General features: G+C 37.1%; 1 protein-coding gene across 3 annotated transcripts in view; it reads right to left on the reverse strand.

Moving 5' to 3' along the window:
* The window catches only part of lsp1a (lymphocyte specific protein 1 a), a 38,143-nt gene that overhangs the window by 8,702 nt on the left and 16,282 nt on the right, over window positions 1-13,159 (reverse strand). The window contains exons 5-10 of one of the 3 annotated variants that reach the window (XM_051884200.1): window positions 11,047-11,305; window positions 10,723-10,863; window positions 5,137-5,180; window positions 4,215-4,296; window positions 3,756-3,896; window positions 2,971-3,069 (exon numbers count right to left, since the gene is read on the reverse strand). In XM_051884200.1, coding sequence (XP_051740160.1) covers window positions 2,971-3,069; window positions 3,756-3,896; window positions 4,215-4,296; window positions 5,137-5,180; window positions 10,723-10,863; window positions 11,047-11,305 — 766 coding nt within the window. Of the gene's footprint in view, window positions 1-2,970; window positions 3,070-3,755; window positions 3,897-4,214; window positions 4,297-5,136; window positions 5,181-10,722; window positions 10,864-11,046; window positions 11,309-13,159 lie in introns of all 3 variants that reach the window. The other 2 variants (XM_051884199.1, XM_051884201.1) reach the window with 2 other exon arrangements.

Here is a 13,159-nt window from a genome sequence, read left to right on the forward strand (position 1 = left end):
TGTGTATCATCCAGTGTCAGGTAGCACGGACATGGGGGAACATACTTCCTGAAGTGCTTGTCAGAGGAAGAATCCATAGTGATAATCGCCTACACGCACTTCAAACAAAGGGTCACCTGAAGACAAAAAAGCTGATGGTGTGTACTCCAGGTGCTCCTTTTGTACTCACGGTCACACTAGAGTGATGTCACAGGCTGACATTGTTGCGTTTTTACTCGTACTTCAGACATCATCATGCCAAGGCGTTCCCTAAAGTGTCTTCGGACACAATGTGAGTTCCCATTCGAAAGGGAACAGTTTCAGTCTGACTGCTCTGATTAGGTTTCGAATGGCTTATGTGACTTTTTCACGCCACGTAAAACATAAACGGCAGATGTTGTTATAGGAAACTTGCTGAAAGTCGCTGAAGAAACCATGTTGTGTTGTTGCAAAGTGCCGGACGAGCAGAAAATGCATACCAGCCAGCCTCCGTTTCTACCCCTGCCTCAGAATACGCAGTAGTCCAGTCCGGTGGCTACACATTTCCATGTTGTAAAAAAGACATCTGTATTGCAAACCCCTACATGTTGCGTTTTTATTTTTGGCGTATGCCTACCAACGCAACATCATTGCCATAGAAACCCATGCAGATATTCCAGAAAACGAAAGAGCAGCATGGACACACAAATCGGATCTGAACAGTTGCGATACACAGTGTGGATGTCAATAATTTTAGATCAGATTCCAATCGGATACATAAATAATTGGATTTGGACTGACAGTGTGAATGTGTCTTATCACACCCTTATTATGTAATATATCAAATGCCTGCAGAGGGCACCAGCGCCCTGGTTGTTGTTGTTACACTTGTTACCTGGGTGAAATATAGCATACCAACAGTTGGTCAGTCTGGACATAACGGTGGACATAAAAATCAGGAGCCCTAACTTGATAAAGCAAATTAAGCTTCTCTTGGTCCGCTGACGGGTCCCTCAGGGGCCAAACCCACAACTTCCACATGATGATAGATTGTGCCCCCAGCCTGTGACAGAAGGTCCCTCCTGATGAGATTCTTCCAAGGAGAGACAACAGGTCTGTGAACCATACTCGGGCCGGCCAGAATGGGGCTACTAGCAGTAGATGAGCCCTGTGCTGGCAAACTCTCTCTAGAACTCCCGGTAGTAGAGCAATTGGTGGAAATGCATCCAGAAGTAGTCTGGCATCCAACCCCAGCAGAGCTAGATGCGTGAGAGAAAACAAGAACAGATGCGTTGTCTCCTCAGAATCCACTTCTGCCTGGCTGAACTTCTTCCAAATCCACTCCTCCACTTCAGGGTGGAGTCTCCATTCCCAGAGCCCTGCGTCAACAGGATGTCTGCTCCCTGACTCAGGTACCCAGGGATGTAAACTGCTCTCAAGGAGAGCAGCCTACCCTGAGCCCACAGGAGGATCTAGTGTGCCAGTCTGCAAAGAGGGCGCGACCGCAGACCCCCCTGATGATTTATGTATGAGACTACCAATGTGTTGTCTGAACAGACAAGAACATGATTGTCAGGGTTGGGTAAAGGGATGAGGCGAGGACTCAGTGATGCAGAGAGCAATGGGCTTTTTATTATTAAAAAAATAAAAACAAACCAAAACTACCCCGTAGGGGAAAGCTCTGGATCAAAACACCAGCAGGGCAGAGCAGAACCAAATAGACAAGGACAGTTTGACAAAGAGTGCTTACTGGAGACACAGAAGCTGACACTGTTGTGTTCCGGGTATCCTTTATAGCTTCCACAGTATGCATGTCACACGTCACGGGATGACATTGCAACAATGAGATTGGAGTGTTTTAACGTGCTTCAGACACAATTATGCTGGAGCATTCCCATAGCGTCAACATTCTGACGCTGCATAGAGTTCCCTCAAAAGAGAATCAGAAAAGTCTAATTTGTCGAGTCATTCTTACCAGATTAACCAACTCATTAAAAAGTTGAATACTTAAGGAATTTTTTAATATAGTCATATGGATTACTTTAATGGTATTTCTTTTGTGTCTTTTTAGAAGCTGGAAAGTTCCCATCCCCATTCATTGTAATTGCATGGAAAAGAGAAACAAATACAGGCTTCAGAATGACTCCTTTTGTGTTCCACAGAAGAAAGTAAATCAAACAGGTTTGGAACAATATGATGGTGAGTAAACAAATTTTGGGTGAACCTTTTTTTTTTTTTTTTTACATAAACCAGGGGTCGTCACAGTAAACTTAAAGAGACGTTACGTAATCTAGTTTACGTAAATGTATTTTAGCATCACTTGTTAATGATTCAAAGATAAAATGCTGTTGTGTAGCCTAAAGATTTTTTTTTTTTTTTTTTTTTTTTTTAAAGAAAGAAAGAAACAAGCAAGCAACATTGTTCCTTCAAAAGCCTTTACATTTGATAGAAACAATGTTTATTACATTTGTATGTAATGATCTAAAAGTTTTTTCTTCAGACCTTACCCGCTAACATTATAAATCACATATCCACATTACAGAACATTGCAGTTTATAGGACATGATGATTGATGATCTGGATTTTGTGAAAATAAGCAGTAGCTCCTCACTGCAGAACACATGAGATTTAGGGGGCGGAGACGAGTAGGTTAAGGTATATGTAAAGTGGGAGGAGCTGGATCTAGATCCAGGAGGTGGAGATTGGTAAGTTTAGATGCAGGGGTCGGAGATGGGTAGGTTTAGGGATATGTAAAGTAGGAGGAGTTGGATCTGGATCCAACCTCGCCCCCTGGATCTTGTGTTCTGCAGTGAGGACCATCTCAAAATAAGGGAAAAGAAGTCAAGCTGCAGTAGATCATTCTGCCACAAGGGGGCACTATAAATGTATCATTTTGTAATTTTTTTTTTTTTTTACTTTATTACAATTAGTATATGTCTTTCACCATGGGACAAATACATTTATCTCTCCAGCCCAGTGGTTAACATTACCCAGGTTCATTAATAGACTTACAGATGCTGTAGAAGGAGATTGTCTATTCCCCCCTTCTGGACTTCCTTTCACCCAATGGTTGATCAAGTTTGCTACTCCGACTTTCACAATGTCTGTATCCTAAAAAAAAAAAAAAAAAAAAAAAAAAAAAAAAAACTCTACATAAATGAGGACACTTGCATTATAGCAAAATTTAATTACAAAAAAAAATAAAAAAATAATACTTTTTTTGCAAGTTCTGATTTGACTAATATTACCCAAGAATTCCTACACAACAGTTTCTTTATGGGTGTCAGACTCTGGCCAACTGTGTGTGTTTGAATGTGAAAGTGTAAAGAACAGATGTTGTTCCACACTGCATAACTACATGACCTATCTCACGCTGCTGCAACACCACCATACTTGCATGACCTCCTCCATACTTGCACAATCTGATAATATTAATAGAAGTGCCCTGACATCACTGTTTTTCCTCATAATGTTTAAAAGATGTGATATGAAATAGCTGATTTCTTATTAGTTTGTATTTTTCTTAAATGTTTCCTTCAGAAAGACCTACTAATACTCCCATGCAAGAGTTGTATGGAACACTTTTATGATTTTATCGTGCTTGCATCTTGAAATCTTCCCTTTCATTTTACTATAAGAACGCCCAGATACTGTATTCAGAATGTCTCATTTTTTCAAACTACATGAAGGTAAGTGAACTGACAGAGTTTTTCTTTTTTTCTTTTTTTGGTGTGTGTGTGTGTGTGTGTGTGTGTGTGTGCGTGTGTGAGTCAATAAATGACCTTCTGATTTCTGACCTTTGAGGGCGTTCCTTTTAGGCTGGTTTGACTCCAGGCCTCTCCTGCTTCAAACAGATTTTTTTTGGAGGCCACCGGAGGAGAAACACATGGCATGTCCACTACTGCTGGCTTAGTCATCTTTGCTTCTTTAGAGGAGATCTGAAACACATTAGGACAGTCAGATTCAGTAAGTCAGAGTGATAAATTGTTTCTGAGGAAATATTGCAAATGTAACAATAGACTGTCTCAGGAGGCAGCGATCCTATTTAATCGCAAATATAAATCATCAGATCCATTAGTTTATATGCTGCCAGAGACAGGCCTGATAGCTGTAAATAATGCTTTGACTAAGAGACTGTTCTTAAACCAGGCATTAGATACTAAAATAAGAAGTTACTGTGCACACTTTGACTAGAATCTAATATATACCAATACATGAAAGCACAACATATAGTAAGATGAGACTGTAAATTGAACCTCGATTGCTTGTGTGTATTGTTCCAGTTTGTCATCAATCTTGGGTAGGAGTACGGGTCTCTGGGACTTCTTGAAACTGTTACTGTTTTCAAAACAAAAATTCTTGATTGGTGCATATGAACTAGTGTTGTTATTGTTAACTAAAATATTAAAAAATCGTTTAATTGAAATAAAATACATACATATTTAAAAAAAATAATAATTTTTGCCTTGGCAACTAACTGAAATAAAATACGTTTAAGTTAAAGTAATAAAATGTCTGACACTGAATTAAAATTATATAGAAATATTTTTAAAAAATAATAATAATTACAAACGCACATTACAAACTTAAACTAAAATTAAAATGAAAAATTAAATTATAAAAATACATATAAAGCTATTTCAAAATATTTACTATAACAGTATATAAATAATACTAAAATAACACTGAAATGCAGGCAAAAATGCATAAAACATATTTAATCTTATATAATGTGTATAAATCTACTATACATTGTAAATATAATACATTTAAAAGCTACTAAATTGCAACAAAAAAGGTGTAACTTTTTTATTATTATTATTTACATAGTGTCCTGAACTTTTTTGTGTATATGGTCATAAGTCTTATTTCAATCCAACACAGTATCTTACTAAACATCAGGAAAAGCATACAGTACACTCCACATCTGGTTAAAGTTAGCCGACCCATAAATCATTGCTGACAAGGCGATTGGACAAACAAAGTATTATAGTGACCTATGCCACCTATGTCAATATTTACTTATAGACAACACATACTTGACATACTTGTAAGATTTTGTCAAGAATCTGCCATTTATAGCAAAGTCACTGAGGCCAAGAATGTCAGGTACTGTACATTGATCACATGCTTGTTTGTTGTGTCTTATTATGATTTTATGTTGATGAATGAACTCACCTCTTCTTCAAAGATCGATTCAGTGATTCTGTTCTCTCTGTGATCTGGAATTGAAAAAGTTTAATATTAAAAAAAGTTGCAAGCAGAGTTGGAAAAAAGTCTAACAGCAGTGATTGAGCAACAAAAATTAGTCATTTCCCCTCCAGTGAGCTGTTACCTTGAGAATCACTAGACTTTAAGTCTATTCACTTACTTCACTGTTGGCAAAATGTTCTTTCAATAAACCTTGGATGCCTATACAGTAGAAAGGTGAAAGAATTTTTGAAATCGGGTGCTACCTGACTAGACCCAACAGAGAAAAAAGTCTGTTGTCTTCCCTTTTGCTAAATAGGTAAGAAAACTTCAGCACCCATAATGCACTGGGCATGTTACTGTTCAAGGCCACTCCCACCAGTCTGCTCCTATTGGATACGCTTACCAGAGTCAAATACCACCTTGCTTTAGGTAATATAAGATAATATAATAAGAAATACTTCTTTGCAAACTTTTAGTCATAATGGTGTCGACTTGTATTGTTCCAGGGTGCAAGAATTCATAGAGAAAATGGTTAGCGGGAGTACTATCGGTTTCCAGTGAAGGATCCAGCACATTATAGGCAGTGGTTAAAGGCTGCAAAGAATCACAAATATGAATATAATACCACAAAGGAAAATCTGAAAAATGTCCATGTCTGTTGTTAACATTTCAAACTGCATGACCACGAACACCGTTTTAGGCCAAACAGAGGTGAAAAACTAAAAATAAACGGCGGTTCTGTCAGTTCCGCCGAAGCAAAACGCCGTCGCATCCAGGTAATGCTGTCGCCTTAGAGTTCCAGAATATCAGAAATGCAAGATGTAAACTCGCAGCTGTGAGAAAAAAGTCAGAATTATGAGATAATAAAGTTGCAATTACCTTTTTTATTTTTTATTCAGTGGTGGAAACAAGCTTCCGTAGTTAATAACCCTCTGTCGATCAAACTGTCCATGGGCGAAGATGCAAAAATGTGAAAGTATAATCTGTAGTTTTCACAAAAGCCCTGGAGCTGTCAAAAAAACTCCAGGTAACACGGAGAAACATTGTTCATTTACATATACTACCATTGTAACAATACAAAGCAAGTTGGAAATTGGCGAAGTAAGAATTTAAATTTAGGTCTGCTCATTACAATATATGGCTTCAGAACACAGTAGAAAAATAGACCACTTTTATGATACTTTTTTTTTTATACACTTTTTGGGTACATTTTGTCATTTTTGTAGCAGATGGTCACTATTTTGTTTCAAGGATAAAAGAAAGTCATACAGGTGTGCATGAACTAAAAACTTGTGAGGTCAAAATGTCATTTTGATCAATTTATTGGCTGTGGTAGAATGAAGAATGAGGCCAAATTATTGAGTGCAGGTGTAAATATGAATTCCTTAGAGGATTGTAATAATGTTTCGTTCCAGTCTTTCTCACTTCCTCAAACTAACAGTGTACATGTTAATAGGCTCCTGGTTCAAGCCCACAAAAGGCTTTTGTGTGTGTTGCTGTGGAGCCTGCTGGCTTTTTAACCTCTGCTCACTAAGAATGTACTTTCAACTGTCAATCACTACTTTTTCTTCTGTAAATACACAGACAAGCACTGGAAATCTCAGGGTCCCCAAAACACAGACTACAAAATAGTTATATAATTTATTTTAGATAGCCTCACCTCTAAATAGCACATAATACAAAACAGACGGTCTCTTCCTAAATAATTTTGGGATTTGACTTAGTGTGTAAGTGAAGACCCAACGACATAATTTATGACAAATTTTATGAGAAATTGTTCAGCCTGATGCCTTTACATACCAGTCAAAAATTTGGAATAATTGAGTTTTTTTTTTTTTTATGCTTTTGAAAAAGCTTGGAATAATTGAGATTTGTAATGCTTTTGAAAGAAGTCTCTTATGTTCTCCAAGGCTATATTTATTTGATCAAAAAATACAGTAAAAATATTGTGAAATAGTATTACAATTGAAAAGAACTGTTTTCTATTTGAATAAATTTATTCCTGTGATCAAAGCTGAATTTTCAGCATCATTACTCCAGTCTTCAGTGTCACATGATCCTTCAGAAATCATTCTAATATGATGATTTGGTGCAATAATTTGACTGGTATTTTACATGGTTAATGCAAAAAAATTGTGTTTTCCTAACATATTTTGGTGTTAAGCCATTAATATTTATCACAGTTGATTTAACATCTTGGGTAGATAGAATACTATACCACAGCAATGTATAAACAAACAAGTAATGGACAAAATAACAAACACCTACCTTATACTAGTATAATAAATCTAATAGCAGGTACTATGGCTTTAGTGTTTTTTTGTTGTTGTTGTTGTTTGTTTGTTTGTTTGTTTTTTGCAGTCTTTGGAATGCAGTAATGCACTCTTGAACTTCTGAGAGATATTGCGCAATTCAAGAAGAAATGCCTTCTGTTTGTGAGATTAGGATGTGTAATCTGCTTTGTCCTCAAGAATTTCCCATAAAGGTTCAAGATGTTCAGATATGGTCACTTAAAGGCCAATTCACACCGCACTGACAGACGGCAACAGACACTTCATCAGGTTTTGTCGGATCATGTTACCCCTGTTGGCATCTTTGGGAGCTTGTTTTTGATGATTGAAGATGATTTGGCCTTAAGACTTTAGGATCTTGCAATGTAGGAAGCTGACTCGTAAGGCTATATTACTTGTTTTCCATTGCTCAGGGGTCCAGGTTTTGTGCTCCTCACACTATGTTCTGCATCTTTGCGGGTTGACCTTGGATACCAGTGGATAAAAGCCAGCCTAGCTATAAATTCCAGCTGTGCTAGGCTCATGACCTACAGTTTGTGTTTAGACTGAGCCACTAAGGGTCTGGGTAATCTTACTCTATTTATGTTGGTAAGATTTGACTAGAGACTGATCCCCCTTAGACATTAAAGAGTCTGCAGAACTCTTGCCCGTGCAACCTCACCACCATAATGCTGGGTAGTTGCCAGGGCATTGCTATGCGATTGTTAAGATGTTGGTTTCTTGGTGGTTGCCCATGCCATAAGTCTCTATGATAGTCTGGTCTCTAGTTAGGGTTAGGAGTTTGATTGTTGTGCAAGCATCACCGGTTATGAAATCTACCATTATGCTGTTTCCATTTTAGTCCAACTTCTGGATGCTGTTTTTAGAAAATCTAAGACAGTTGAATAATGAATATGTCTATGCAAATGCTCAATCATCACAAAATGTAATGTAGAATTTATTCTGGAGCCTTTGAACTTGTGTTTTTCCATAAATTCATGAAATTCAACTCATCGGTTGTGTCCGAACTGATAAAATCACTCAAATAAGTGGCAAAACATCTTCAAGAAAGGGAAAAATGTGTCTGAATACATTTTTAAAGATGTACAACAATGAAAGTCCCATAAGTGCATATGTATAAACAGTTGTTTTATAATTCACTGTAAAGCAAATGCAGCAAAGAAACAAAAAACACTCTTCAATCAGTTTTTGTGCCATGTCACTTGGCTCAAAATATGTGTTCAATAGCTTATAATATGTGCATGAGAAACTTTTCCGTTTTATGTATACTGTCTAAAGCCTGGAACACACCAAGCCAATGCCGACGAACTAGTGGTGACGAAAGCAGACTGCGGGGTTGGCTCACGTCGGAAGCATCTGGGTCCAAAGTTGCCCTGACACACCAAACCGACACTCGACACCCGATGACCAAGTAGCCTGTCCATTCTGCGCCCGCGTAAGAAGAAATGCCTTTCCGTACCAGCAGGTGGCAGTAGCTGAACAGCCAATCAGAATAATCAGATGGCCCGACTGACTGACGAGCTCCGATGTCAATTCAACATGTCAAATCGGCCGAAAAAAAGCAGACGAGGACCAGCTTCAGCCGATGGTGTGGAACACACGGAGAAAACTTAGTTGGCCGAAAAACAAAAACTGCCTGACGGCCGATCGTCAGCTTGGTGTGTTCCGGGCTTATAACATATTTAATTTGCTCGTCACTGCTATTTTACTATGAAGAAAATGAGAGTATGGATGTGCATGAATTAATAAAGGTCTATTTGCTCTAAATTTGGCTTTTGTTAGGGCAGTATACCTCTAATATCACAAACTTATGTCCGCTTTAAAGCATTCTCTGTGACGGCCGAGAAACTGTGGCGTGAAATGGGCTGATGGTGCAATACGACTGTGTGTTTTGTCCTATTTGCCAAGTTCAAGGGTCCATAAAAAGGCTGATACAGTAAAAAGTGCTCAATTTGGCTTTTGTTAGGGCAGTGCGTCATATTTCAAGGCCTTATGTCCACTTCAACGGATTTAACTCTGTGGCGGCCCAGAAACCGCGCTGCAAAATGGGCTCAGTGTGCATTGTCATATACCAAGTTTAATGGTTCATGAAAAAACATTGGTATAGTAAAAAATTATAAAAAATTTGGATTTCATTAGGGCAGTATATTTATATTTTCCCAAATAAAAATTATTGGAACAGTAAAATGTACTAAAATTTCATATTTCACAAGATCAAGATTTAATGCATACTTACAGGTGGCAGAGAAATGTTTATTTTCTTCATTCAATTCTAACAGTACTTATTGGAAGCAGAGCCAGAGATATAAAGGACTTTAAATGTAAAGGGAGGCTCATGCTTTAAAACAATGACAAACAAATAAGTAGCTGGATTCATCCTCATATTAGACAAACTGCTCTAACAAAATCCAAAATTTGAGTACTTTTTATCAGCCTAATGCACACAGCTGTATTGCACGATCAACCTATTTCTTGCATGGTTTTCATGGCCGCCACAGAGGATGCGTTAAAGTGGACATGAGGCTGTGATATTAGAGTTATACTGGACCCTTGAACTTGGCTTTATGGACAATTGAACTTGGCAAATAGGACAATGCACACAGCCTTATTGCGCCATCAGCCCATTTCACAGCGTGGTTTCTCAGCCAGGATGTGTTAAAGCGGACATAAGGCTGTGATATTAGAGATAGCTTATACTTCCCTTAACGAAAGCCAAATAGTTTCTCGTGAGCGCGAGGTATGTTACTCGTGAGCACTCGAAAGTCTGTAAATTTTTTTATTTTTGCAAAGGTCCTTTTAGGTGCTCTGTAGTTTCCAAAGGGGGTTTTCATAGCGATGCAATAGAAGAACCATTTTGAAGAACCATTTCCTTTCAGTTACAGTTCTTAAAAGAACCATTTTTTTAGTGTGAAGAATCCTGAAGAATCGTTTTCCGCTATAAAGGTCCTTTTGTGCAATGGAAATGTTCCATGGATGTTAAAGGTTCTTCATAGAACCATAGAAGATAATATTATATTATATTAAATTTATATAATATAATATAATGTTATATTTAAGAGTGTATCATGGAATTACCATTTTCTTTTTGGTACCTTGGAGTACCATATATACCCTAAAATGCATATAAACAAATATGGTTCTCTTTCATTACCATGGTATATGGCATAAGTTCCATAGCATTACCATCTGACACCATCACTATACCACAGTACTACCATAGTATTTGTGTTGTTGTTGTTGTAAGGAAAGGTTAAGAATATTTATGAAAACGTAGAGTTACCTTGAAAGTTGGACTGATGGGGTTTAGAGGGTTAAATGGGTCATCACCATCTGTGGAAGTGATGTTGATATTCTTCATTCTCTTCTCTGCTGCCTCCATCCTCCTCCTCTCAATGTCCTCCTTCATCTGTCTCTTGTCCTCCTGTAGTTATTAATACAACATGAAATTGAACCTTTAAATATTGTTCTACAACTGGAAGAAACCTGGACAGTTTAACATTCCCACAACCAAAACATAATGTTTGAAAAAACATTACATAGATTACATAGAAACATACATTCATTATCTGGACTAGTATTTGTGTTTTTAAATCAGCTCAGCCACCTCTTTTTTGGCTAGTTTCTGCTGTTCCTCTTCTTCTCTCCTCCGCTCCTCATCTTCACGAGCTTTGCGGCGTTCCTCTCTCTTCTTTTTCAGTTCCTCTAGCTCCAGCTCAGCCTCGGCCTGACGCTGCCGTAGGTGCTCCATTTCCTGGCTCTCCTTTTCCTGTTGGCTACGTCTAATCTTCTCAAGCTTCAGCTCTGTCTCCAGACCGGCATGCATGTCTTTCTTAGTTTCAAAGGCCTGATCTACAACTGCAGTCCTGCTGGAGAAGAGTGGAGAACAGAAAAAAAGGGGTTAGTCTCAAAATGGCATATTTGTTATTTCTGTGAAACAATCAGTACTTACTTTTGGACAGGCAGACATTCTGATCATCCAGTCATACATTTCATCCATTTTTTTGTGTTTGTTTGCAGAGATTATTACATTTACACACAGTCTATTATCAATATATCTTAGATAACCTTAAACAGCACATAAATATAGAACAAACTGTGGTTGGTCGCTTTACGTGTCAGTCAGACTGTCTCTTTCTGTCGAAGTGGATAGTTCTTCTCCAGAATAAGGAGTTGAATGGTCCAGACCTTACGGTGTTAGTTAAAAGTCTGGGTATACAAGAGTAGATATTAACCAACTCCCTTAACAGCCTTTTTAGAAACATCCTGGCAAGACTTTTTGGCAGCTACAATATTAGGTCACGTCTATAACACATACGACATAAGCCTCTAAATTTAACACGACCAGATTCTACATTTATTTTCCCCCTAAAATCAACTTATAATGTTAGTCAAAGTTTTTTTTTTTTTTTTATTACTGTTATTATTTATCAAATACAGTCACTATTAATCAAAAAATATAAATAATGACTTTCATCAAAAACAATTATTTAGTCAATTTTTTATTATTTAACAATTTATTTTATTTAGTTAAACAGGCTGTATTTTTAAAATAAAGACTATTTTTTGCTTCCTCAATAGTGTAATCCAAAATATATACAGTACCGTTTAAATGTTTGCGGTCAGTAAGAATTTTTCTTATTTTATTTTTTTTTTATGAAATTCAGCAAGGACATTAATCAAAAGACAATAAAGTAAAGACATTTATAATGTTACAGAAGATTTCTATTTAAAATAAACAGAACTTTCTGATGATAAAAGAATCCTGAATAAAATGTATCACAGTTTCTACAAAAATATGCTGTTTTAAACATTGATAATAATAAGAAATGTTTTTTTGAGCAGCAGATCTTCATATTTGAATGATTTCTGAAGGATAATGTGATACTGAAGACTGATTCATCTTTGATCACATGAATAAATTACATTTTAAAACATATTCAAATAGATAAAATTAATTATTTTAATTATTTTATTTCACAATTTGTGCAGTTTTTACTGTATTTTTGATTAAATAAATGCAGCCTTGGTGAGTATAATCAACCCCAAACTTTTGAACAGTAAATGTATAAAAAGATTAAAAATATGTATTAAAGGATTAGTTCACTTTCAAATGAAAATTACCTCAAGCTTTACTCACCCTCAAGCCATCCTAGGTGTATTTGACTTTCTTCTTTCTGATGAACACAATCAGAGTTATATTAATAAGTATCCTGACGCACCCAAGCTTTATAATGGCAGTGAACGATACCAACGAGTATGAAGCTGAAGAAAGTGCTTCCATCCACATCCATCCATCATAAACGTATTCCACACGGCTCCGGGAGGTTAATAAAGGCCTTCTGAAGTGAAGCGATGGGTTATTGTAAAAAAGATATCCATATTTAACACGTTATGAAGTAAAATATCTAGCTTCCGCCAGACTGCCTTTCGTATTCTACTTACGGAAAAAACGGAACTGGCATTGTGTCAGTCAATAGGGAAGGTGTAGGACGTAGCATAAGCTTTTTGAACTGCGAGAGTTTTACACTTTCTTTGTAAGTTGAATATGGAAGGCGGTCTGGCGGAAGCTAGATATTTTACTTCATAACTTGTTAAATATGGATATCTTTCTTACAATAACCCATCAATTCGCTTCAGAAGGCCTTTATTAACCCGCCGGAGCCATGTGGAGTACACATTTATGATGGATGGATGTGGATGGAGGCACTTTCTTCAGC

This window comes from Ctenopharyngodon idella, chromosome 24 (genome assembly GCF_019924925.1).
Source record: "Ctenopharyngodon idella isolate HZGC_01 chromosome 24, HZGC01, whole genome shotgun sequence".
Lineage (NCBI taxonomy): Eukaryota > Metazoa > Chordata > Actinopteri > Cypriniformes > Xenocyprididae > Ctenopharyngodon > Ctenopharyngodon idella.